The 24,319-nt window shown below is 41.6% G+C and overlaps 2 protein-coding genes across 2 annotated transcripts; one reads left to right on the top strand and one right to left on the bottom strand.

The window, feature by feature from the left end:
* Positions 1–9,884: 9,884 nt before the first annotated feature.
* Positions 9,885–12,313, top strand: MELLADRAFT_84371 (uncharacterized protein; the record flags this gene model as incomplete). Its single annotated transcript, XM_007407834.1, has 8 exons — positions 9,885–10,267; positions 10,356–10,675; positions 10,767–11,110; positions 11,197–11,413; positions 11,492–11,585; positions 11,668–11,801; positions 11,862–12,010; positions 12,089–12,313. The coding sequence occupies 8 exons, from the start codon at positions 9,885–9,887 to the stop codon at positions 12,311–12,313; spliced, it is 1,866 nt and encodes a 621-aa protein (XP_007407896.1).
* Positions 12,314–18,557: 6,244 nt separating this feature from the next.
* Positions 18,558–20,273, bottom strand: MELLADRAFT_104672 (uncharacterized protein; the record flags this gene model as incomplete). The annotated part of the gene is made up of 3 exons (XM_007407727.1): positions 18,558–18,666; positions 19,167–19,308; positions 19,628–20,273. 3 exons carry the CDS (start codon positions 20,271–20,273, stop codon positions 18,558–18,560), a joined length of 897 nt encoding a protein of 298 aa, XP_007407789.1.
* Positions 20,274–24,319: the final 4,046 nt, after the last annotated feature.

Here is a 24,319-nt window from a genome sequence, read left to right as displayed (position 1 = left end):
ACTCTTCAACGTTTATTCTTGCATTGACAGTTTATCCTTGCTGGAAAACTTCCATTTGAAGCGACGGTCCATACTCACCTAAAGGCCCCAGTCAGTCCCATCTGTGTCATCACCTCGAAGGACTTTGGATTTCACTCGCAATCATCGACTTCGTATATCCAACATCCAGAGCTTTAAATTGAATATGCATGCCATTGATTTCAAAAGTGAAAACTAAATTGACTTTATTTGTAATCGGTCAGAAATATTTTGGTTGTTCGCATCTATCTTTGACAGCAAGCATCATACCAATCAAGTTAGAAAACTCGAAATCGCTTGAGCACTACATTTGCTTTCAGTTCCAGTTACTTGAACAGTCACTCGAAACGCCTGAAGTTGAATCTTGATACAGGCCCAACATCACCACTTCGAGCTCGAACATTTTAAAAACAGTTAAATTTCCAAGCAATCAACAAACAATCAAACAACTGAAGTTGATCCAGGTTGACTTCTGATACTACAGATTGAACTCGCATTCAAATCTTAATCTTGCTGTCAAAGCAGAGGAAAAAGAAGGACATGTGCTGAAGTCATCAAGATCAAGGAAAATTGAAACAATCTTGCACATCATCACAAAAACTCTTGACCTCAGATTCAAAATTGAACTCTGTTTTTCCTGGTCCATAGGATTCAGAGCTTCCCATAGATGTATGCTGCTAATCAACCATATGACAGTCAATTTCTGATATGACCAGACTGCCAAACCCAAGTATCAGGAGCAAAAGCAGGCTTTGAAATGAGTTTCATCATTCTCCTCAATTTGTTTTGATTGCCAAGTTCCATTTCGGCTGTTTTGTTACCATCAACAATTACTTGATGTGTATCTTGATGTACATATTTTTGGCCATTTGATCTGACAAGACAGATTTGACCAAGAGAGAGTCATCTGGTCCAGAGGATATAATCATACAATTGTAATAATTTGAATTTGAATGATAAAAAACTTGCTTCCTGAGAAACCAAAGCAACAGACTCATTGGAAACACCCTAGCTTAAATAAGTCCCTCAATGCTGAGACAGCTGTCATTCAAGCAAGTTGAATCCACATGTCTCAGCATGAGGGACTTACATCTAATGTTGTGTGTTTGGCTTGAGGGATAAGGCTTTCCTTTCAGAGGAAATCTTGATGTGTCCTTTTCTGTGAGCTCACTGGGGATTGTTTTACTGCACTTCATGGGGATATGCACCAATCTACTTTCCAAAATGTACAAGTGAAATCATGGAGATGCCTTGGTTGCTTGCTGAGCTACATGAGTTGCTATTTTGTGATTTTCATCTGCAGGCTACAGCTCACAAGGGATGCAGGAATGAGTACCGAGTATGAGTATATACTCAACTGATACTCACTTTGTACGGGTTTACAGGGCCAAAAATAGGCAAAAATACTCAGTATACTCAATAATACTCACTTTATTGAGTAAACTCATACTCACAGAGCTATATGTGACACATATAGCTCTGCTAAGTCAAGGACTTATTTCCATGAACCACCGAGCTACATGTGAGCTACATGTGAAAATGATGAAAGAAAGCAATATATGGCTTGGTGAGCAACCAAGGAATTTTGATCAATCAAGTTGTACATTTTGGAGCAACTGGCAGCGCATATGCCAATGAAGCGCTCACAAAAATGGGGAAATCAAGATACCCTCTGCAAAGGAATCCTTACCCCTCAAGCCAAAATGTCAAGTTTAGATTCAAGTCTCTCATGCTGGGACATGTGGATTCAACTTTCTTGAATGACAACTGTCTCAGTATTGAGAGACTTAGAGTTAAGTTAGGGAAATACCACAGCTACATGCCTTCTGCTTTGTGTGTTTCATCAGCTGTACCTAAGATCTTTGATAAAACTTTGAGTATCATATCCATATTTCTGCTCAAAGATATGAATGTGTGCTTCTGAAATTGGGATCAAAACCATTGGGGATATTTGTCCTGTACATATGTGAATGGATTGAAATTATATAGGTGTGCCTTATCTTCAATCATCTCAAATTGAGTAGTAGAGGTAGCTTTCCTGGACATATGACACTGCGGCACCCGCCACTAATTTCCTGGTTGAAAAAATTGGCAAAAAGGTCAAGATGATCATCCACATCAATGAACCCATGATATTGAGATATACAAAAACTCTATTGCAAGACCACCTGGAGTGAATAAGAAAACCCCACATGTGCACTCCCAGTGCTGTCAAGGCAGCACTATGTCCCTGACAGTCACTGATGAAGGCATGTGAATAGCTTCAAAGGTAGCTAAGACCAGTCAAGATGCCATGGAGACCAGTCACACTTGTCACAAAGCTTTTGTCAACAACAGAGCACATAAGTCATATAACTTTTCCTCATAAAACTGAAACAGTACCTGATGACTGTCCCCCATAGCAGCAAAGGCTAGTTATGAAATTCTTAGAGTCTTTAAACAGGGATCTGATTATGTGCATGCTAGTACTGATAAGCAAAGCACCAACACACAACTTATAGGCAGGATATCTAACCTGATAAGTAGTTAGAGAAATGATACAATAAAATTGATTAGCTTTGATCTCTGGGGGAATCATAAGAGCAATTGACATCAATCACATTAATAGTAGTCAAAAATAAACACAGTAAAAATGACATAACACAGTCAATATTAAGGTCTTTAGTAAAAGATAAAAATGGAACTTCTCTTTCCAAAGATGGGCAAAGAGAAGTAAGATCAATTGCTCAAAAACATATAAGTCAAGCTTGTTCCTCACTTTTTTTCTTTGGGGTAATCCTATTTGCACATCCTCTCATCTTTTTGCTCTCTTGTTTCTTCTCTTATATTTTCTCATATGTAAGTCATCTCTTCTTTTAACCTTCCCTCAGATTAAAACTAAATCAAACCCTCCTAAAAACTAAACTAAAATCTTCTTATATTTAACATCAATTGAACATTTCAACACTAGTTGTGGCTTGTAATGAAACTCTCCTGGCCACCATTTCAGTTACCAATCACCAGTCAAGGGAAACACAATACCTTCAGTGTAATGTCACCAAGCATAGGGTGGCAAGTGGGCAAGGCTTATAGGAGGGCTAGAGATTGCAGGTTGTCAAGTGTCTTTAATCAAAAGACTAGACTATGTACTCTTTTTGCAATTTATGCTGGTTTGTTGTAAGCAAAATTGAAAAACTTGTTTGATTATGCATTGCTTAAAGTTCCTCCTGAGCCAAAGGCTATCAGGCACTGTAACTACTTGGGCTCTGCTCCAGTAAAGACCCCTGTGCGGAAAAGGAAGTGTTCTGGCTGTTTGAAGTATTACAAGTGTTATTTGCATATGTGAAGTGGCGCTAAAGGAGGTGGGTTACAATTTGTTTTAAATAGAAGGAATGTGAAAATTGTGAGGGGTGTCCTCTTTGGTAATCTTAGCCCATACCCAGACACCAGAAATCTTTGAACTGCCACATCGAATTGCTGATTTTGGCAACACATTCAAGAGCCTTTGGTTTTGTGAGGATGTCTTGTGTTTTGTTTTGCTGAAGTTTGTTGGTTGCTGCTGTGAGTTTCATTTGTTGTTGTGCGTCTCTGTGTAATATGAAAATAAATTGGTCAAAATTCTCAACTCCGTTTTGGCATTTGCCATGGGGTCAAAGCATTGGTTGTGTTTGAATAGGTATGAATTGAGGTAGATGTGGTTTGATCATAGCTTAGTGATGGTTGCACTTTTGTGTTTTTGGAGGTCTCTGAGAGCCTTGATGTGCTTTCTGGGTGATGGTTGTTGGCCTAGTCTCTTAATGTCTTCAGCCAAGAAGTTATTTTCATTGAGCTATGACAAGGCTTTGATTGTGGTAGTGAATCCTATAACAGTGGAATTTGAGGTGAAGGTGCTTGCAAAATCCCTGTTTGCCAAGCTGTTAGCAATCATGTCCACAATTTTGCTACCTTGAGCTTCTCGGTGCCCAGGGCACCATCAGATTTTAACCCTTGCGTAAGGTAAATTTCAGGCAATATATTCAAGTATCTTGAAGGTCTCCTTCCAATGAGTGAGGCGACAGAGATCAGAAATTTTTCCAGGTCTTTGATGATGGATTGATTGTCTAGAATAATCAATGTGTTGAGTGTTTTTGGTAGCCATCCTTAGGGCTATGGTGAGGCCTAGGTGTATACACTTGTACTTGGCTTGGTATATACCATGTAATAAGGCTTTGCCTAGATGATGGGCAAGAAATTGTTAGTATTGGAGCACAAAGCGGCTGCTGCTGTGTTTTTACTAGAGATTCCAGACCCGTCAGTATATCCTATTAGGTGTTCCTTTGGGTGTTTGAGTAGCTTTGTGCCTTCAATATTTCATATAAAATTAAGACCTATCTCTCAATTTCTTGAGGTGTCCTTTGTTTACTTGCTCCACATTCCTGCCTCATGTAAAGTCAAATTCTTTAGGGGATTTCAGGCAAAGGTCCCAGTCTGACATAAATCCTACTAGTCTGCCAGAGTCTTTGTTGTGTGTGTTGATATGGGAGGGGTTCCAGATTTGTGAGTGGAGGTTGCAGTTGATGTTGATGATTTTTGGCAGGAGTTGGATCTCCAATGGGAGAATTTTCATGAGTGTTTTGCATGCTGTGGAACTCAAGGATACAGTGGTGTTGTTGTACACACTCCAAACAAGTAGCATAAAACCAGATGTTAAAGTAACCGTACATGTCGCTGTATCTGTTGAAGGTGACGTGAGTGGGATGATTTGTGCCTCAAGGTCTTTATGTATGTACAGGTAGGCTCATGGCCTTTCTCCAGTTTTTTGTTCAGTGGGTATAGGACTGATAAGAGTCCAGTTAGTTTGTTCTTGAGGTAGGTAGTCAACTATGTTCACCATTGGTCCTTGAAGTGACAGGATTGCAAATAAATTAGTGAATTCAGAATTAAAAAGTGAATTAGCTTTGTCTGGTGAATGGCAGCAATTCAGTTGAGATCCAGTGTGAGGTAAAGTTGATTTTTGAAGCAGATCTTCTAACATTGGATGTTAGTGGCATTGGCTTCTGGGATCACTACAATCTTTGGTGATGCACTGGGATTGTAAGGAGGGCCCTCCTCTGTGATGCATGTAGCACATTGAGGGTAAATGGCAAGTGGATTAGATTGGGATTGTTAGATTCAAACAGGCTTTTTGCTGTTTTTGTTGGATCTAATTTGACAAACACATTTATACGCTTGGGCTTGAGTACACCAGTGCACCCTTTCCTGTACCAATACTATCTGCAGAGAAGACACCTTGTCCCAACCAATAGGGTCTGTATTCCTCCCTTATATTTACACAGATACATAGATATATCTGAAGATTGTAGCCTCACCCGCCAACTTCCAACATCTAATCCACAAATCACTTCTCACCCTTCTCACCCAGCTTTCATTTTCTTACCCTTTTCACCCAAATCTCACTCAACTTTCATTCTCTTACCCTTCTCACCTACATTTCACCCAGCCTTCTTTTTCTTCACTCAACTATTTCTTTATCACCCAACCATCTTTTTTACCCTTCTCACCCAAGTCTGTATCTTTTCACCCTTCTCACCCAAGTTCCTCTTATGTCACCCTTCTCACCAGATTCTTGATCTTCTCACCTTGTCACCTGATCACTGTTCCTTCATTCTTAACAACCAAATGTGTAATATTTCTTCTCACCACATCTTCCTAGAATCAATTTGAATGCTCACCTCTCACCTTCTAGCTAACAGAACACTGCTTTACACACAAAACCAATCCATTCTGTACAGCTTTTAATTAATCAGCTTGGCATCATGAATACGGAAACACATTCCCAAGCAGCACACAATACAAGTTCATCCTGTGGACAAGGAACAACACACTACTCTAACATGACTCAAAACCAATCAGTGACCTGTCACACCTCTAGATATGACAGCATTGACTCTGATGGAGAATCATCAAATTTTCAACCTGATGATGACAGTGAAGATGATATCAACAATATCAACACAGAAAAACCTTGTAATCTTCAAAGCATGCAAGCTTGGCCACCACCTTGAAAGTGTCATTGGCCAAGTGTCACACTGTCAACGCCGGAGGCCTATCATGAGCTTGGCCTTATTTGTGGGAAGGTCAAAGCTGAATAGGTGCTTGCGGTGCAACCCCGTACCCACAATCACCCTTCATCAGTTGGACTATTTGAGGCTCACGGACTCCAAGCTCAATATGATCTTGATGAGACTAAGCTCAGCCTGGCCTTCAAATGCAGCCGCCATACTCTAGATTAAATTTTGTAAGCTAATAATTGATTTTGTTGACAAGTTGTAATTTTTATCACCTCCCAATCATTTCTCATCTCTTTCAGAATGGAGGGAGCCCTAGCCCTTGATCTAAATAGCTACACCAATTATCAGACCTATAGCAACATTTCTACTAAGACAACCAGTTAGTAACTTTCCATTCTTTTCCTCAAGGATCTGTGTAGCTCAAGCACAATCACTATATCTAGTGCCACCAGAAGGAACATCCACCAGGTTCAAAAATCACAATGTTATAGTAGGCAACACATGGTTAGAATATAATGACAATCAACAAAGGGATTTCACTCCCAAATACTTTTAAAAGATTGCTCAAGCATCCCAAGAATCTCTTGCTTCTCCATTAAAATCAACCAGCACCAATTCTCAAGGTCAGTCACCCATTTCACCAGAAGAACATCTCAAACAAGACAACATTGAACAATACCTGCCAATTTTCAAAGAGCTTGTAAATCTTTCAAAGCTCTCACATGATTTCAGGTCATCTTGTTTGCCATGCTGGAAATGAATCAACTTGGGAGGAAGTCATGAAAGGTGAAATCAAGAAGATAGTTTGCCAGGTTGGATTTTCTTACTCTTTTCTTACTGACTTGCGTTTGGTGGGAAACAACTGACATCAACTTTACTCTTCACTGTTCACTTTTCAAAATGACTTTTTCAGCTTCAAGTAGTGCATCAGAAGCATAAATTGGAATTTCACCTCTTGCTTGGCTGTTGGAATTCCAACAATCTGGGTGAGTGTGCACTGTTTGAAGACAAGTACACTTTGTGCAAAGAGGGGTCATTAAATGAAAGGCAGAATCAAAATATATTGGAATGCTTTTTCCATTCAGATGCACCGCTCTCTGTTTGTTCCCAACAAAATCAAAAGAAAACTCCATCACCTGCAGCCCTGATTCAGCAGAAGTTTAGAAAGGAGCTCAGTGATGCTCTCAATGGTTTAAATTGTGAGTAAATTTTCATCCTCATATGCCCTACTATAAAAGTTTTTCTTTTCATACAGCTAACTTTTAACACAACCTCTGACTCTTGATGGTATAGTTGCTCACCTAAGTGGTGAAAGTTGTGGCCAAGGAGACAAAATGTTCCAATTCACACTTGGCCCTCAGCACAAAAACTTACCGTGGTCAGATAAATCTTGCAGTAGTTCTTTTGCTAGACTGTAAGATCTTGGTGCTTGCCAAAGGGCCTTTGTTGCTATCAGATGAGGCCAAAAGAAATTGGCTGCATGACATCAAGAAGGGGAGGTATCAAGTTGTGAAGGCTAACACTCCTCTTTCTCAGGTCAAGAGAATGACCCTAGTGGTTCTGATAGTGGAAAGGGTGGTATTGCTCAACAATAGGTACCAACAGTACGTTAGATAATGAATTATGATATGCACGTACATTGTATTACTATTACATCTCAGGCTCACCTGTTTGCCCAATTCTACACAGATTAACTTGATTAAGAATACTCTTTCATCTTCAGTTCTTGATCTAAAAATCCATCTCTAGATGATCATTCTTTGTTGATGTTTTTATATGTGTTTTTACATTGTTTCAATTCCTGAACAGAGGTAGTGAACAATCTCAAACCATTTGGAAATATTCAAATATTCATTTTCAGCATTGTTTTGATATTCAACTTGTACTTGACATGAGTTGATGCTGGTTATTCCATAAGGTAGTGTCACAAAAAGGTTATTCATACTTACATATGTACTTACAAGTTACAATCAAATTGAAAACCTCATTAAGGCCCCGAGACAGTCGGGGCATCGACCGTTCCGGGCCCAAGATCACGCCATGATCTTGGATGGCAAGAGAAATGATAAATAGACGATCAAACCATTTACCACATCAATGACTTCATCTATTGATCAATCAACTATATCTCACCTTTTTAAACTCATGGTGTCCCGGTCGCAGCACAACATCACAAGTGGCCTTCAGCTAGACTCATCTACCAGGCCTTAATCGGGCCTTTCATGTGATTTTGCCAACTTACACTTACTACAGTGTTTTCCTGTAGTTCTTTTCTTTGGAAAGATATCACCCACAACTAATAATTGATGTTTGCGGGGTTTCATCTTCTTGTTTTGTTAGGTGATGTTGTCTTTGTCGATTCTACTCCTCTCAGCTCATTTCACGTCCATTGAATATGTTTGTGAGGTTAAATCAATCCGAACCTTGACATCAGTACAATGGTGACACCAACAACACGTCTCTCCAATAACAGCTGTTCTCAATATCAATAAATTGTAAACATGTTTGTCAACATCACTGGGATACCTCACAACTCGCCAGCGCTTATATAGTATCTTTTCTCAATCTTTTCAAACCACTTGGACTGTCACTCAAGATCAATATTGGTCTATTGGGTAGTAAGTTTTCCAATATCACTTTCAATCAATTATAACTGTCAAACATGGATATTTTAAGGAGCGACTGATGCCATTGAAACTTATCAAGAGCAAGAAGTGCAGAAATGTCAAACCAAGCATCAAGCACCAAACGTGAAAATCAATTGTACAAGTGAAATAAGAAGAATTAGGTCACAGTGAAACTGGGGAGCATTTGAGTCGTGCTGTTGTTTTTAATCCAATGTATGGATATTTAGTTTTTAATGAGATATATGGATATTTAGTTCAAATCAAAGGAAGTGATTCCTGTTTTTTGGTCTTTGGTTTAATGCAAGTGTTCTTTTTGCTGGTGCAATTGTGTTCCTTCTGTTCTCGCTTGTTATTGTCCGCACTCATAGTTAAAAAGTCCATTGTTTGTTTCGTTTTTTGCTTGTTTTTGGAGAGGCTTTATGTAGCTAGTGATGGGTATTCCAATTGGAGACTTGTAAGACGCTCGGAACATCTAACAACGAACTCTGGGTGTGTTCATGCCTTGAAATTTTCCAAGTCTGCTGACCGACCTTTCACTATCCTCAAAGTTCCTTTGAGCAACTCTGAAGCGCCCGATGGAGTATACAAAACTCCTAGTCACTGGTCTGCATTCCCACTTTTTTGAGCACTGGCCGTTGAACAAGGTGCAACTCATCCTCTGATGAGTTGATCAGCGATGGCAAGGCGCGCGAGCTAATCAGGAGTCAAAACACAGTGGCAATTCAAAGACAATTGTTACATACTTGGTCCTTGAGAATTTTCCGCCTTCGGAAGACTGTGAATCTGAGTAAGTCAAATCAACAGACAGACCCACTGAGTAGAAATGCCATCCGAGGGTTGAAGGCGGACCACTAAAAACATCAGGCCAAACGCTGTCCGACTAACCACACAATCAAGTTCTCATAATTCCTTGCCTTGACCAACCTGGTGAAATAACAAGTCTATCTTGGTTCCCAGATGAACTGGCGGTCATACAATGACTACCCACCACCTTATCCAAATGATGATGCGCCTTTGCGACGAGTCCATTGACAAACATTGATTCCAGATTGACTTCGAACTTCACCAATTCTCACATTCTTCTTGATATTCAAACTCTGCCAACAGGAGGTACCCCGTGTTGCTTTCTCTTTACCAATCGCACACATTCCAGAGTCACTGCGTCCTTACACACTTTTCATTCACTTTCACTTGTACACTCTTGTTCTTGATGCAATCCACGTCGCTCGAGCTTTGGGTCCTTTTGCTAACTATTTCATTCAAATTCGCCGGAGCACAAGTGATCACCGCCACTGCCGCTTCATATGCACCCATCCTGACTCAATGTCCTCCAAATACCACCCTCCTTCGACTGGCCGGATCAGCTGGCTCCTCCAATCAGACTTTGTGTGATGAAGAAATGGCGTTTCGACAAGGCCGCCAAGCCCTCACCGCTCCATTATGGCAGTCCTTTTATACCACTGGGCCAGGATCACAGACTGGCTACTCTTACATCTTTGAGCAAGAATCTTTTGAATATCCCACTCTAGCCTTGGCCCATTCAGGCGGTGGCCTTCGAGCCGCTTTATATGGTGCCGGAGTCCTCCAAGCAATGTGAGCTTACCTTATTCTCTCTGACTTTGTGGCCAGATCACGCGCGAAGCAAAATTGGAATTCACATTAACTTGTCTTGTTTCCACAGGGATTCGCGCACATCTGACAGCCCATTAGCTGGTATATCTCAGCTGGCCATGTATCAATCTGCTTTGAGTGGTGGATCGTGGCTAACGATTTCTTCAGCCATGAATGGGTATCCCGAGATGAAGCAGCTCGTCGCAAGCTGGTTATTGTCACGCGACCTTTTCCTACCTGGTGGAGCCAATGCGATAGATGATGCGAGATATCTGGACGCATTGTTTGCCAATGCTGAGTTGAAAAAAAAGGCTGGTTTTGAAGTTTCTATAACTGACGTTTGGGCGCGTGCATTATCACATCACTTTATGCCCGGGACAACAACAAATAGTACGCCTCCAAAGTCTGAACTTCAATCTGACGATTGCAAAATAGATTATGTACTTCTAGTGCTGACGAACTTGTTTTCCCAAAACCCCAGACTTCTACGATAGTTCTTCCCCTACTGCCAATGGGGCAGGTATACTTTTCTCGGCACTCAAAGACTCACCCGACTTCCAAGCATTCAAAAATCCGTATCCCATCATTGTCAGCAATCAACAACCTCCCCCGGGATCAGACACACCTACACCGGGTAACATAGTTCCACTGTCAACTACAGTATTTGAAACTACAGTCCACGAATTCGGAAGTTTCGACCCTTACCTGAGTGCTCACATCCCTACTCAATATTTGGGTACCCCCCTTGACAGTGGAAAACCATTGAAAGGGACATGTACCATTGGGTTCGACCAAGCAAGCTTTGTTATTGGGACCTCATCTTCAGTTGAGCCCTTTCAAAGCTTTCTTTGATACCTTGAAATATTTTTCAGAGATAGGTGTTTTGACGTGTACCAACATTTTTAACGCAGATATTCGATGCCATCACTGGGTCAATTGTCGGGTCAATTGTAGGAAAAATTCCAATGTCCAAACTTGCTCTTCTCAAGTTGTTAGGCAGCCGATTGACCAATACGTCAGACCTTGGTGTAGTGGATACCGCACAATATCCAAACCCTTTCAAAGGCGTTAATGGACCAGCGGGCTTTGATCAGACAAAGGCTGATAAGCTTGACTTGGTTGACGGGGGTAAATCTCTTTTCACAACAAAAGTTGCTATCCATAAATCTATGAACAGTCACTGACCATTTATTTCCTATTTCCTAGTGCAAAATGGGGAAAATATACCAATAAACCCGCTGCTTGCTCGAGGGGTCGACGTCATCTTGGCAGCCGATGCCTCTGCAGATACTGATGCGAGGTGAGCTCATGTCTTTCCTTCAAGGCCAGGTGATTGCAGATTATCTTCCTTATGTTTTTGTCGTTTTCTTCTTCAACTTCAGCTCACCCATTGGCTCCCAGTGGCCAAATGGAACTGCATTAATCGCGACTTTTACTCGAGTAACCAGCGTGCTTCCAAAAGGATCGGCTAGTTTTCCACCTATCCCAACAAACCCCCAAGAATGGCTTGAAAAAGGTCAGATAGGATCTGGCTTCTGCATGTAGGGGTGCCTTACTGATAGCGCAAACTTCTTAGGTTATGCCACCCGGCCAACCTTTTTTGGATGCAGTTCTCCATCTCGTACCGGCAACGGAGGTTATCCTTTGGTTGTCTATCTTCCAAACAGTCCATTTTCACAGTCTACTACTGGTTCTTTTACCAACACTTCAACTTTGAAACTGAGAGTTGAGTTTTCTTCATTGCAAATCCACAACCACAACCAGAACCAGGTCCTGACTTTCCTACTCGCTTCATTTCTATAGTATACAGACGAGGAGACTACCACTTTCCTTGCATCGGCTACTTCAGTCACCACGTCACCAGTTCTCGATGGCTCCATTGATCAAGAATGGCCGACCTGTTTATCCTGCGCAATGCTTGAACGAGCGCGGAATCGACTAACTAACAAGGTTCCTCGATCCGATATCTGCAAACAATGTTTTCAAAGGTATTGTTATCCAGATGGAGTGGATGAAGGCTATTTCTGACCGGAAAGACTACCACCGGGTTCTCATTGTCCTCGTTTCGTGATCTTTCTCTATCCTGTTGACCGAAATCACACCCTACATTTATCACTCGCCATACATACATGATACTCACCTCGCTTGTGAGATTGAAGCCTGTTTTTTCCTTCGCAAAAATGTCCTAAAGTCTGGGCCATCTATATTGGTGATACATTCATCTAGGGATCCTAGAGAGATATCTCTAACTCATCTGTATAATCTCAACAGCAGTTGCCGGATCGAGAATCCACTTAATGTTACTCATATAAGCATTTTCTTAAGGACATGAGATGTGACAGCCTACTTGAAAGAGGAAACTGCGATCGTTTATAGTGCTGGCCGGAGACCAGAACCAACATGACGACGCTTCCCAATGATATCTATTTGGAAGTGAAATTTACCAAGTGATTCACTTCACATTTGATTATGTACCAATCGGCATATACGACATAGAGACCTGCCGTCACAATATCTGCTGTTAAACCCTCATCTCCCATTGGATCATGAATATTGCGGCTATCTATCTCTGCTCTCTGGGTAAGTGTTAGGCGAACAATCTCTTCATTTCTTAACATATCTAGTTTAACCAGTTGTAACTACATATGTTCCTTCTCAGCCTTATGCCATCCTATCCTAGGATGTCCTAAGATGAGAATAGTGTGGGGGGGGGTCTCGAGCTGGGAAGCGTACCGGGGTCGTCTCGGGGCCTACTTCTGAGGTCGTACGAGTTCTGGCCCGTGGTTCGATTCCCTGCTCTAAACTGCGTAAAGTGCCTGAAAAGGGTCCGGAGAGTGTTGTCCTAGCCTACCTTGCCTTGGGGCATCGGAGAGCCCCGAGCTCACTAGGACCCGTTCTCTCGGGTGCCACAAGGCCCTCTGTATGGCAACTGCCTGCAGATCCCTCCCCTGTATTATTCAACTGGTATTCAGTTGTGGGAAAACTTTAAATATTTGTAGTTCTTTCTTTCTCACTCGCATCTCAGGGTAGTGTCTCATACGGTTCTTACGGGATGGTATTTGGGTTGCGTTAAGATTCTATTTCAAGTCAAGTCGCTTTGAGTTCCATTCTCTTCAACCACATTCTATTTTCCTCTATCTCCCCATCATCGAACTTGCGTAGGTACCTCTCATATGCTCTGGACCTCCACCTTCCCTTGCTTATGATTTGTTTCAGCGGGACTCCTTCGTTCCATAAGAACAATGCGCCTCCAACTCGGAACGAGTGACCCGTAAGTCCATCGTACCCGTCTTTCTTCCATGCTTTCCTCAACAGTGCCATGACTCCTTCCTTCACTAATCTATTTCCTCCATGTTCTCCTTTGATATCGTATACAAACAGGTATTGGTCGGCGTACGTGCCCATTGTGATGTGTTTCCTCAGTAATCTCTCAACCGCCGCGACAGGGTCGATAATTGACTTGTGTCTTCTCAACGTCAGGTATTGTATTTCGCCCGGTTTGGACGTTTTTGCTTCTCTTAGAGCAATGGTCATGATCTGTTCGTCGGGTGAGATCTTGACGTCCTCGATCTTTATTGCTCTTGATTCTTTTAGTGAAGTAAGTTCTCCCATCCTTGCCATCCCCCAGAAAGCTACTAACGCTATCGTTACGGCTAATTCGGCGGCTTCATCGTCCCTCTCTAGGTTCTTCAGTAGGCTGGCTAGGTGTTTTATCTGGACGGGAGATTTCTGAGGTTTGCTTTCCGATCTAGCGTCTAGGAGTTTTGCTGCCTTCAGCGCTAGGTTTATTTCTCTATTTTCAATGTCTGGGAATCAGAGATGATGGAAGAGGTGCCATGCCTTCAGTCCGGACAGGTAGGCTTTGATAGTTGACGGCTTTATCTCGTGGTTGGTCTTTGGTTCCCCGTCTACTTTTGGTGCTGCCCAAGCAATAAAGTCCAGGATTTGCTGTGCGTCTGCTGGTAAGAGTTGATTCCTGATCTTCCCCTCCCCTCTTCCGAAGGTTAGGTACTTGGTAATTGCAGAGTTGTACTGATACAGCGTGTCCCTCGACCAACTGCCACCCAGGATCATCAAGCGTTGTACGGGTTTCTCTTCCAGTCGCACTACTCCATTCTCGTCACCAAGGAAGTTCTTGATCTTTCCCAGGTCGGGCGTCCCCGTTCCAGTCTCTCTTCCGGAACTCATTCTTGTCTGAGGAATTGGGATAGGTCGTCAGGTACTTGGATGATCACCTCGTCGTGCCAGGGGAGATTGGTCTCGAGGCCTCGTGATAATGCGTCTGCGTCGTTATTGCCGGAGGAGACTCGCTCTTGTTTTATTGTGCACTGGTGGTTCGTAAGTAACTTCTGAATTCGTTTCCACTTGTTGTTCACTGTTTGGTCTTTTGATCGAGTGTTTCGAATCGCTGCCTCCGTAGTCGTATTGTCGGTCCAGACTATGAAACATCTCCCCTTGGTATCTTTCAGTTTCATCAAGACTAGCAGGCCGAGTCTGACCGCCACCGTTTCAAGCCACACTATTTTGCGTTTGATGCCGTCATCGTTCTCAGCATCCCAACCTGGTCGTAATTTGAACCTCACCCAGTTACTACCTATGAGCACGCCGATGCCGTACAATGTCAAAGCATCGCCCACCCATTTGATGTCTTTGGGTTCTAGATTGGGGATAATTCGCATGTGGTCGAAGTTTGTAAGGACTTCGAGCCCTTCTTCAAGGTCGTCTCTCACTGCGTCTGGGATGCCTCGTCGTGCTTCACCGTTCCTCCATGCGCCTTTCCAGCTGTGGAGTTCTCTCATATAACATTTCATGTCTGGCATGATGTAAGTGATGTGACACAGCTGTCCTACCAATTTCTCGACTGGCTTTTTCTTCCACTTCTCCCCACTGAGTAGAGCTCTGACCTGTTGAATCCTTGTTTCGAGTTTATCTAGCGGTAGTCGTACCGTCTTCTCTTGGCCGTTCCAAATGAATCCGAGGTACTTTTGTTCATCGGCGAAGTCGGCATATTTGGTATGATTTGACTTTACTCCCATGCCTGCGCTTAGGTGTAAAATTGACTCCATTTTGATGTCCAATCCTTCTTCCCGTAGGATCAGGTTATTGTCTACCCACCTGAAGATTCGAGGGATGCCAAGGGCTTTCTGCATTATCTCTTTCCACACATCAGCTGCGCGTCCGAAGGTGCCACACCCTGCTACACCCCCAAAGCCCACTCGTGTGTCGACCCATAGTCGGTTATAGAAGTCTAGTATCAGTAAGTACTTCCACTGCGATGGGTGCGTTGGTATCTGTCTATAGGCCTTTAGCCAGTCGAACAAAGCTAACTGCCACTTTCTATCTGACTTCCTCAGGAAGTCCGCCAGAATCTTGAAGTCATCCCACGTGGTGACAAATTCATTCTTGTCTACAAAGGAATTTACGGACTGTTGGACACATCAATGTCAGTTCTTGTCTTTTCTTTCCTTTTTTTTTTTCTTACCGGTATCTCTCCGTTCTTTGGGAATGATAGGTTATTGATCATTCGGAATGTTCCATCGTTGTTCGTGACGCTCCCCATGGGGTTAGATCGGAAGAAGCCGAAGTGCTCATGTACTTCTCGATGTGTGAAGGGTCCGTATAGTTTCCCTTCTTTCTTCTCCTTTTCTATCGTCTTCTCAATCTTGTCCTTCACTAGCAAGGCTGACGTTTGGTTTGGTGGTGTGAACCAAGGTAGTCCCTCAATTGTGTGCTCGGGGATGCCTTGGTCGAAGCCTTCTTGTAGGCTTACGAGGACGTCTCCCCATTCCTCTACCAGGTCCAACTCGGTCATTAGCAGCTCCCACTCTTCAATGTTTAGCTCGCACTCTGCTTTCGACGGCCATCTTCCCTCTGGTTCTTCTAGGCGTCTTTCTCGGGAGCGAGGTCTGGGGGCCATTTCAGGTTGCTCACGTGTGTGTGTCTCGACTATCTCTATGTTGTTCAGCCGACTCACATGGTAAAGGTTTTTGGAGAATGTCAGTGCTCTGTCTCAGCTCTCACTTCGGGGCATTGGGGTGTATTCCTCAAGAGTGGGAGGGTTTGGGTTCATTGCGCGCATATGATTGTACTATCTATAGGTCTCAGTTAAGTTAAGTTCGATACTCACTTCTTTTGGGCCGTTTCACCTGTTGCATTCGCTCTACTACCCTGCTGGCTGGGGTTGGCCTGACTACCGTTCTCTCCTTCCCCTTGTTGCCTTCCCCAGTTCCCGCCTCCACTTGCTCCTCCTTGTCTGTTTCCTCCCCCTCTCCCTCCTCTATTGTTGTCTTTCCGGTAATTGGGAATGAAGTTCTCTCGTTTCCCTTTGAAGTTGGGGTTGAGTCGGATACCTTCGTTCCCGGTGTGGTGATCAATTTATGGGATCAATTAAAAAATTCACAATTACCAGTTTACCACTTTATTAGCAGGATTCAGCAGGAAAGAAAATTCGAAATGGAGGTTTTTGATCAATTGAAGCTCTTGTAGGCTTATGTATTGGTCATTAGGTAAACATTACATCATTTTATTTCACATTATATATTAAGATCATTATAGTTTACTTACAAATTTATTACAAAAAGAAAGAAAGAAAAACATAAGAAAAATTCGAAATTATAGGTATAAAGGTTGGAAAATGGTTTTTAGGTTAGTAAAAATAAAGTTATGGGTATTATGAGGTGAGAATATGAAAGAACAACATTATATGATACTATGACAATTTTCATCTTCAAGGTTGATAAGTAGAAACAGAAGTTATTAGGAAAAAAGCACTTTTTCGAAGTTGGTAAACAAGAGGTACACGTGTAGTTTGGTTGTGTAATAGTGGTAGTGATGGAATTTAAGGTTGCCAAGAGGATTTTCCGGGATTTTTAAGGCTATAGATGATGATGTCATATTACATGAGCAAGAAAAAGATAGTAGTAGCTGTGAAAAGTGAAGAAAATGGGTGAAATTCGTGGAAAATAGAGGTTTTCAGCTAATTACATATGTCAAATGACGTCAGAATAGGTTGGTAGATGGCTCATTCAACGCAGAAGAGTGGATTACATAATGTACAAACTTTAAATCATTAGTAACGGAGGTGTGTGTAAAAAGTTATAAGGCAAATAAAGAATTGGTGTGAATCTCGAATTTACAGTCACAAGTCATATGTAACACTAAAAACCTTAACTTCACAACTCAATATCTTACTCATCACTCATCAGAAGTAGGTCATGTAGGTGTCAGAAATGATCAGTAACACGTGGGCTACAAGATGCACTTTAGTAATCAAAAATTGGAGCACATCTGAAAAAATTCGTAATCTCAAAAATTGGTTTTCAGCTAGTTTACAAGGAAAAATTCACCTGTATTCATCATAAGAAGTGCTGTACATCATATTATTGCGTCATTGATCACTTTTAGCTGTGAAAATTACATCATTTATTAGTAACAAAACCATTACATTGCGTCATCATAGGGTTTTTAGGGAATTTTGGGCGGATTTGATTGGTTTTGAGGCTGTTGACCATTGTAAAAGTTCTAGTACATTGTTATATATACTTTGAGAGGGTTTTGGGACTGTTGTTCCCCTTTTTTTTTCTTTATCATTTACGCCATTATTATTTTGTTTATCATCATAAACTTATTTTAATAGTACCTGTTCACTTAAATACGCCCTTTATTACAGTTATAAAGAGAAATTTACTTTAGTTTTATAGTCATAAAGACTTATTGGGAATAATATCAATCAGATATTGCTTATTTTTTTTTCAGTTATCAATTGGGAATAACACTATAGCAGTGTTGATAGTAATACAAAGTGTGCTTTTGAAGTTAAAATTACGTGTGAAGTTATATTTCTCTGGTGCCTTATCAGTACTCAATACCACAGAGCTCTTTCTGATTGTGTTGTTTTAGAAGAGCAGTCCTTAGACAACTTCTACTAGTCATTTTATTAGTAGATTATCCTCTTCCAGCTCTGTATAACCCTTGTTGGGTTATAAGTTCTACACCGGATGGTTGGGGGTAGGGGTGCTGATTGTTCATCAAAGGTTGGCTATAGTGGAAGTATGCTTGCGGGGTGGCATGTTGGGCGTGTGGGTTCTCATGCGGTTCATACCTGGATTGGGACCAGATTGCTGACCTGGTCGATTGATTTGACCTCACTTGGTCCAGCCTGTCTTCTTTGGAATCGGTTTGGCTTGGATCGTCCCACTTGGTTGGTCTACCGGCCCAATTGGACCCATCTAGCGGGTCAATGAAGGATTTAGATCCGGTTAACGCGTAGGGGTTATCCAGGAACATGTTGTCGTTGTATCTGATCGTGTCGCGTTCTGCTAGCCGTTGGATTCTTGGGTTTCTCACACCAATGTCCGCCATTTCGGTTCCTTCTTCCCCGACTTTGAAAACCATATAAGTCTGGCGCATCATCAGGTTGTATCGGAAAGCTACCACCCAGCAACCATCATTTTCATTTTGGATTTCAATCACGTTCTCAAAATGTTCTTTCATCACTGGTAAGACCTTGGTTTGTTTGTATCTCTCGAGGTATTGCAGAAAGAGATCCTTCTGACGGTGCCATTGGGCAACTGTTGTCCTCCATTCACTAGGTATCGGAGATCCATTGTACGTGTTGGAGTCTGCGTCTTTGGTTTTCGCGCGAGAGGTTTTGTTTGAAACAAAGGTGATATCTTGTCTCAGCCAAGCCGGGTCAAAGATGGAAAGGGGAATGTATCGGCTAAAGTCCTTCATTGCAGCGTCCCAATAAGGTGAGAGCGCATTGAGATGATTGGAGATTATCTCTCCTCTTTGGACTTTCATTATTTTCCTCTCCGTCGATTTGGGGTTCTTTTCGGTAGCGACGGAGGCTGGCTCTTTCTCCTTAGACTGGAACGCTAACCAAGCTCTTTTCTGTTCTGTCGAACGGCCGTAGGCTGTGCGGTCGTGATTCATGAAGGCTCTGTCGATCTCTTCATCTAGACGTTCTGCGACGCTGTCTGTGGTTCGGTGTTCGACTTCAGTTTGGGCGTTTCTGACAGGTTCTGTTTGAGGACGATGGTACCATTCGGTTAGTCAACCATTCTATTCTCTCTTCGTTCTTTCTTTTTTTTTTTTTTTTTTTGGATGGAGTTTTGACAAGTGTCTTCCTTTCCCTAGTTGTAAGCTCTCGGCTATTGGGTTTATTTTCATCTCCTTCGGAGGCATTTCCCTTGGGGAAGGATTTTTTGGGGGGGTTCCCTGTTCTTTTGAGAGTCTAGCTCATCTTGGGGGGGGTTTGGATTGAGAGTCTGGCTCATCTTGGGAATGGGGGGGGGTGTGGTATGCTAAAGCTATACGAAACAAGGTATGTTTGTAACTAACCATCTTTGATGTCACCAAGTGCAATACCCCCCACCGTTCTCATTTGAGGACGGCCATCATCTGGGTTCGTGTCTTGCCATAGCTGACCTTCTTGCCGACCAGTTCTTGCTTCGTCTTCACTTCCGGTTTCTTCGTCTTCCGTTTGGGCTTCGTCAATGATGTCGGCCTCTTGGACAATTTTCTTCGCGGGTTGCCGAGTTTGTCTGACAATGGGTTTGTCAATTGTCGGATCAGTTGTCTGTTGTTGTTGGGGGGTTGAGTTCTTCTTGGCTTTCTGACTACTAGGTGCCCCTTCTACTTCGTCTTTGCTGGCTTGTTTCAACCTCTTGATTCGTATCGGACCGATCACCTTGGCCTTACTGACAGTTGGTGGTGGGAAGGGTTTTGGTGGAGCTTTCTTCCTCTTGGACTGTCTTGTCGTCACAGGGGGATCTTCTGGTTCCGGAGGTGCGTTCTCTTGGCCGCTCAATCCTTGCAATTGAATGTCGGCCGGTTGTTCATCTTCTCTAACTCCTGTACCTCCCTCTTCTACACCTTCTCCTACGTTAGTTGTCTCTTCACGACTTTCAACTTCTTTCCCTTTTCCTTCTTCTGTGTTGTTCCTGAGTGAATCATCGATTTGCTGGTGGAATTGTTCGCTGTCCATTATTCGTTTCTCGTTTTGTTGGGAATTATTAGATGATTAATGGATTCAGGTTGATTTGGGATTGTGGAGGGAAGAAATGAGTGGTGGACTAGAGACAAGGTTTCTTATTTAAGGTTTCTTGGTTTAAGGTTTATCAGTCGTTGGTGTTATATTCTTGTCTAGTTGGATTTATATCTTCTGCTATAAGATTGAATGGTCTACGCTAAAAATTAAAAGATAGAATAATGTTTAACACTTGAAGAGCTTGACGCTCTGCTACGACTACTAGGTGCAGGAGGAAGATGCTTGGTAAGAGGAGAAAAAATTCCATTCCTCTTCCTGTATCTTTGGCTCACCCAACCCGGTCGTGTATGTAATGCTACATGTGCACCTAGTTGTTCTTACCCTCCTAGAAACGATAGAAGTGACTTAACACGTCGTGTCTTTGGTGGGAAGCAGCTATAAAAACACAAGATCCCTCGCATAAACCCAATATTTCATTTCTATGAGGAAATAAAAGCACATCATCACGTACTTGAGAGTCCCTTGATGTGTCCGCAATCCGGTTCAACGAAGCCGAGTCTACATGTGTCAGCACAATGGATGTGGAGCTAATATGCATAAAGAGGCCTGTTAAAAAGTTCACGTGCCGATAAAAGACCCCTTGGTTCTCTTCTATGTCACTCAGGTCTTGCAAAAAGATGTCAAAAACAACAATTGGCCGTTACATCGTGATTCAACACCTTTTGTACGTACAACTTTTCTGTCGAGTAAAGGACTGTTCCTCAGCAATCCATATTTTCGTGTAAATCGTACAAATCCTCCATCTAGTAACATGTATTTTTGCCAAAACTCCGTATACCCACTGGTGTTGAGCGATTTTGAGCGTCAACGACGCATAATCATTAAAGCTTGATATCCAGAGCGCTTGGCAATCATTTCTACAGTTCCACATCCTGACATTTTTATAGTGCATTCGAAGCCACTTCACTCACAGAGAGAAAACACCTTGTTCCCATTCCATATGTTCAGGCTTTGATATGATCAGTATTGCACATGTCCTCCTCAGGTATCAGTTTGATCCTACCAAAGATGTCGTCAGCCACATGTCTTACTATTTGGTCAGTTATACACCGTGGGAATTAAAATTAGGATCACAAAGTGATCCCATAAAGCGCATTACCATTAAAGATTCATTTTCATTATCATGTGCATTATGTAACGCGTTTCTCTTCTTACACCATGACACATTGTTGAGTTCTATAGAATGATATATAGAGTAGTCTATCTATATAATTGTTTTCTTTCGATCAACCAAAGTCTTACTTCATAAGACTGAGTTTGATCTTAATCCTTATCAGGTGTTAGTTACTATTTAGTTATATTGTGTTCTCATATGTTAATCAAACTCAAGTTTTCTTTCTGCGTCACAACTTCCTTTTTCAGAAAGTTGTTTTCTTTCGATCAACCAAAGTCTTACTTCATAAGACTGAGTTTGATCTTAATCCTTATCAGGTAAAGTTGTTTTCTTTCGATCAACCAAAGTCTTACTTCATAAGACTGAGTTTGATCTTAATCCTTATCAGGGAAAGAAATAACTTCGATTACCTCAGTTATTTGGTTATGAGCCCAGCGCTCCAATAGTCGCAAATCTTCCAAAAATTTTTTTTTTTGAATCCTTGCGAAATGACCGACTCTTCGAACTCATCTCGCATTCATTTCCCAAAACTCGCCAAAACCAATTATGTCAAGTGGGCAGCAGATGTCACCACCCATTTGATGACATGCAATCTGGAAGAGTTCATTAACATTGACCCTCCACCAGTTCCTCCTGTCAAAACTCTCGATACAGATGCATCTGTCCAAATTGCCGTATTCTTGACCAAGAAAAAGAAGGCCGCTGTAGAACTCTTTCAGTACACAGCTGAAAGCAGAGCCAAGAAGGGGATGAATGAAGACACAAACAACAACACACACAATCAAAAGAAGAATAAGTCTTGAGATGGTGAATTGAAAGACTTCAAACAAAGAAAGAATTGCCCTTCTTAAACAGGGACTTTGATTACTGATGAATTAAATTTAAGACCTTCAAGTCTTTGGATTAATAAAAACCAGGCTAAAAGAGGACAATAACTTCAAAAATAGCACAATCTAGGCGCACTCAGGCACCTTCCAAATGAGCAAATGAGCTTACAACTCAACAAGAAATTAATTAAAAGATGAATAAGGGTCTTATTATTATAAAATTCCAACTCTCATTAGTTGTTTACCTGAATGATAATAATAAAAGATAAAAGCTTATTCTAAAAATCTAGTAATTATTTTTGCTAACTAAAAGGGGAAAAAAAGGTGGGAAAAAGACACTTCACTATATCAAAATTGAAACACACACAAAAAAGAAGATAAGACAAAAACCCCCCTCAAACTCGAAATTCACCTTCATACAGCTTTTTCACAGCAACACTCTCAATGAAACCCCAAAATAAAGTGGATAGACAGATTCAGCGCACACACATTGACAATCTACAAACTTTCAAGCTCACAAGCAGCACTATAACTTAGCTGTTTACCACAAAAACTGAAAAATCCGCCAATTCACCCTTGAAACCTGAAAAAAGATAAGAAATAGGGACTGTCTCAAAAATCTGAATAGACAGAAAGAAAGGTCTGCTTCCGCTCTACAACTTTGCTCAGCCAAGCTAAACTCTAACTCTATTGGTTGTACCCTTAAAATGAAATTCGATTTTATGTGAAAATACTCGAAATTGAATTTACCCAGTTTACCACCTGATATTACCACTGATGATGATGTATATGGTTTATAATTGATTTTTCATGTTCCTATGCAAAAATATAACCCTCCCCAACTTATTTCTAGGCTGATAAGATGCTGTGGTACCCTAAAATCAAAGTTATATGATTGAAAATAGCACTTTTTATGATTTTGAAAGTCATTTTTGAGTTTCAAAACCACCCTTTTCATATGTAATGTTTAATTTACCAATGCTGTTGTTTGATAATCCCATGAATCCATCTTTCAAAGTGATCCCTGCTTGCTTTTTTAGTTTACCACCCCAGTTTACCACTACCCCAGTTTACCACCATCTGTCTGAGTTGTTGGATTTTCGAAATTCAGCCTTATTTAAACCCATACCTCAAAACCATGATTCCTCTACACAACACGTTAAACCCATACATATCTTTAAACATAACTATTAAAACCCATAATTTTCGAAATTCCAACTTCAGACCTGTATACTCTACATAACCCATAAACCACCCAACTACACATAAGTTCTAAACCCATAATTTCGACTTTTGGCTTCATTTTACACTACACTCCCTACACATAACCATTACACTCAAAATTCAACATGTAACATATAAAAATAAAATGAAATATGATAAAATAAAATGATAAAATAATAAAATAAAAAAAATAAAACTAAAAATGAATTGTGTATTTGTCTCTTGAATACTTTTGATTACCACACCGCCGGTATCCTATACGGCTGCATCGACCAAGACAATCGTATGCGAGTTGTGGCCAAGGAAGCCGTATCTGATCCAATCAAGATATGGATGTTATTGAAAGAACACTTTCAATCGTCGTCTGACGAGAACCAAGCTCGAGCTTACTTAAAATGGACTGACATTGTCTTTACGGATCTCGAAACTTACATCACCGATAATCAACATGCAATAGCAGGACTTCTTGCGGTGGACGGTCTGAAACACATTCACGACAAGTTCATTGGCGAGACCATAGTCAGTAATCTCCCGTCCTCCACGGACATCACGAAGACCCTCCTACGCAAGGATCGACCGTTGACTGCCGATAAAGTCATCACGTACCTTGAATCCCAACTCATCACCATGAGGTACAAAGAACTTCACGAGAGCACCGTTGCTCTAGCAGTCAGACCACCACGATCACTCCAACGATCAGCAACTCAACGTCCCTTGACGTTTGGACGACCACCACGCCCATTTTGTTCCAACGGCTGACATAACCCAGAAGCTAAAGGTCATACCTTACAACAGTGCTTCCAAGTTAACCCCAACCT

Source organism: Melampsora larici-populina (genome assembly GCF_000204055.1).
Source record: "Melampsora larici-populina 98AG31 unplaced genomic scaffold MELLAscaffold_10, whole genome shotgun sequence".
Taxonomy (NCBI): Eukaryota; Fungi; Basidiomycota; class Pucciniomycetes; order Pucciniales; family Melampsoraceae; genus Melampsora; species Melampsora laricis-populina.
This window is presented reverse-complemented; position numbering and strand designations above follow the sequence as displayed.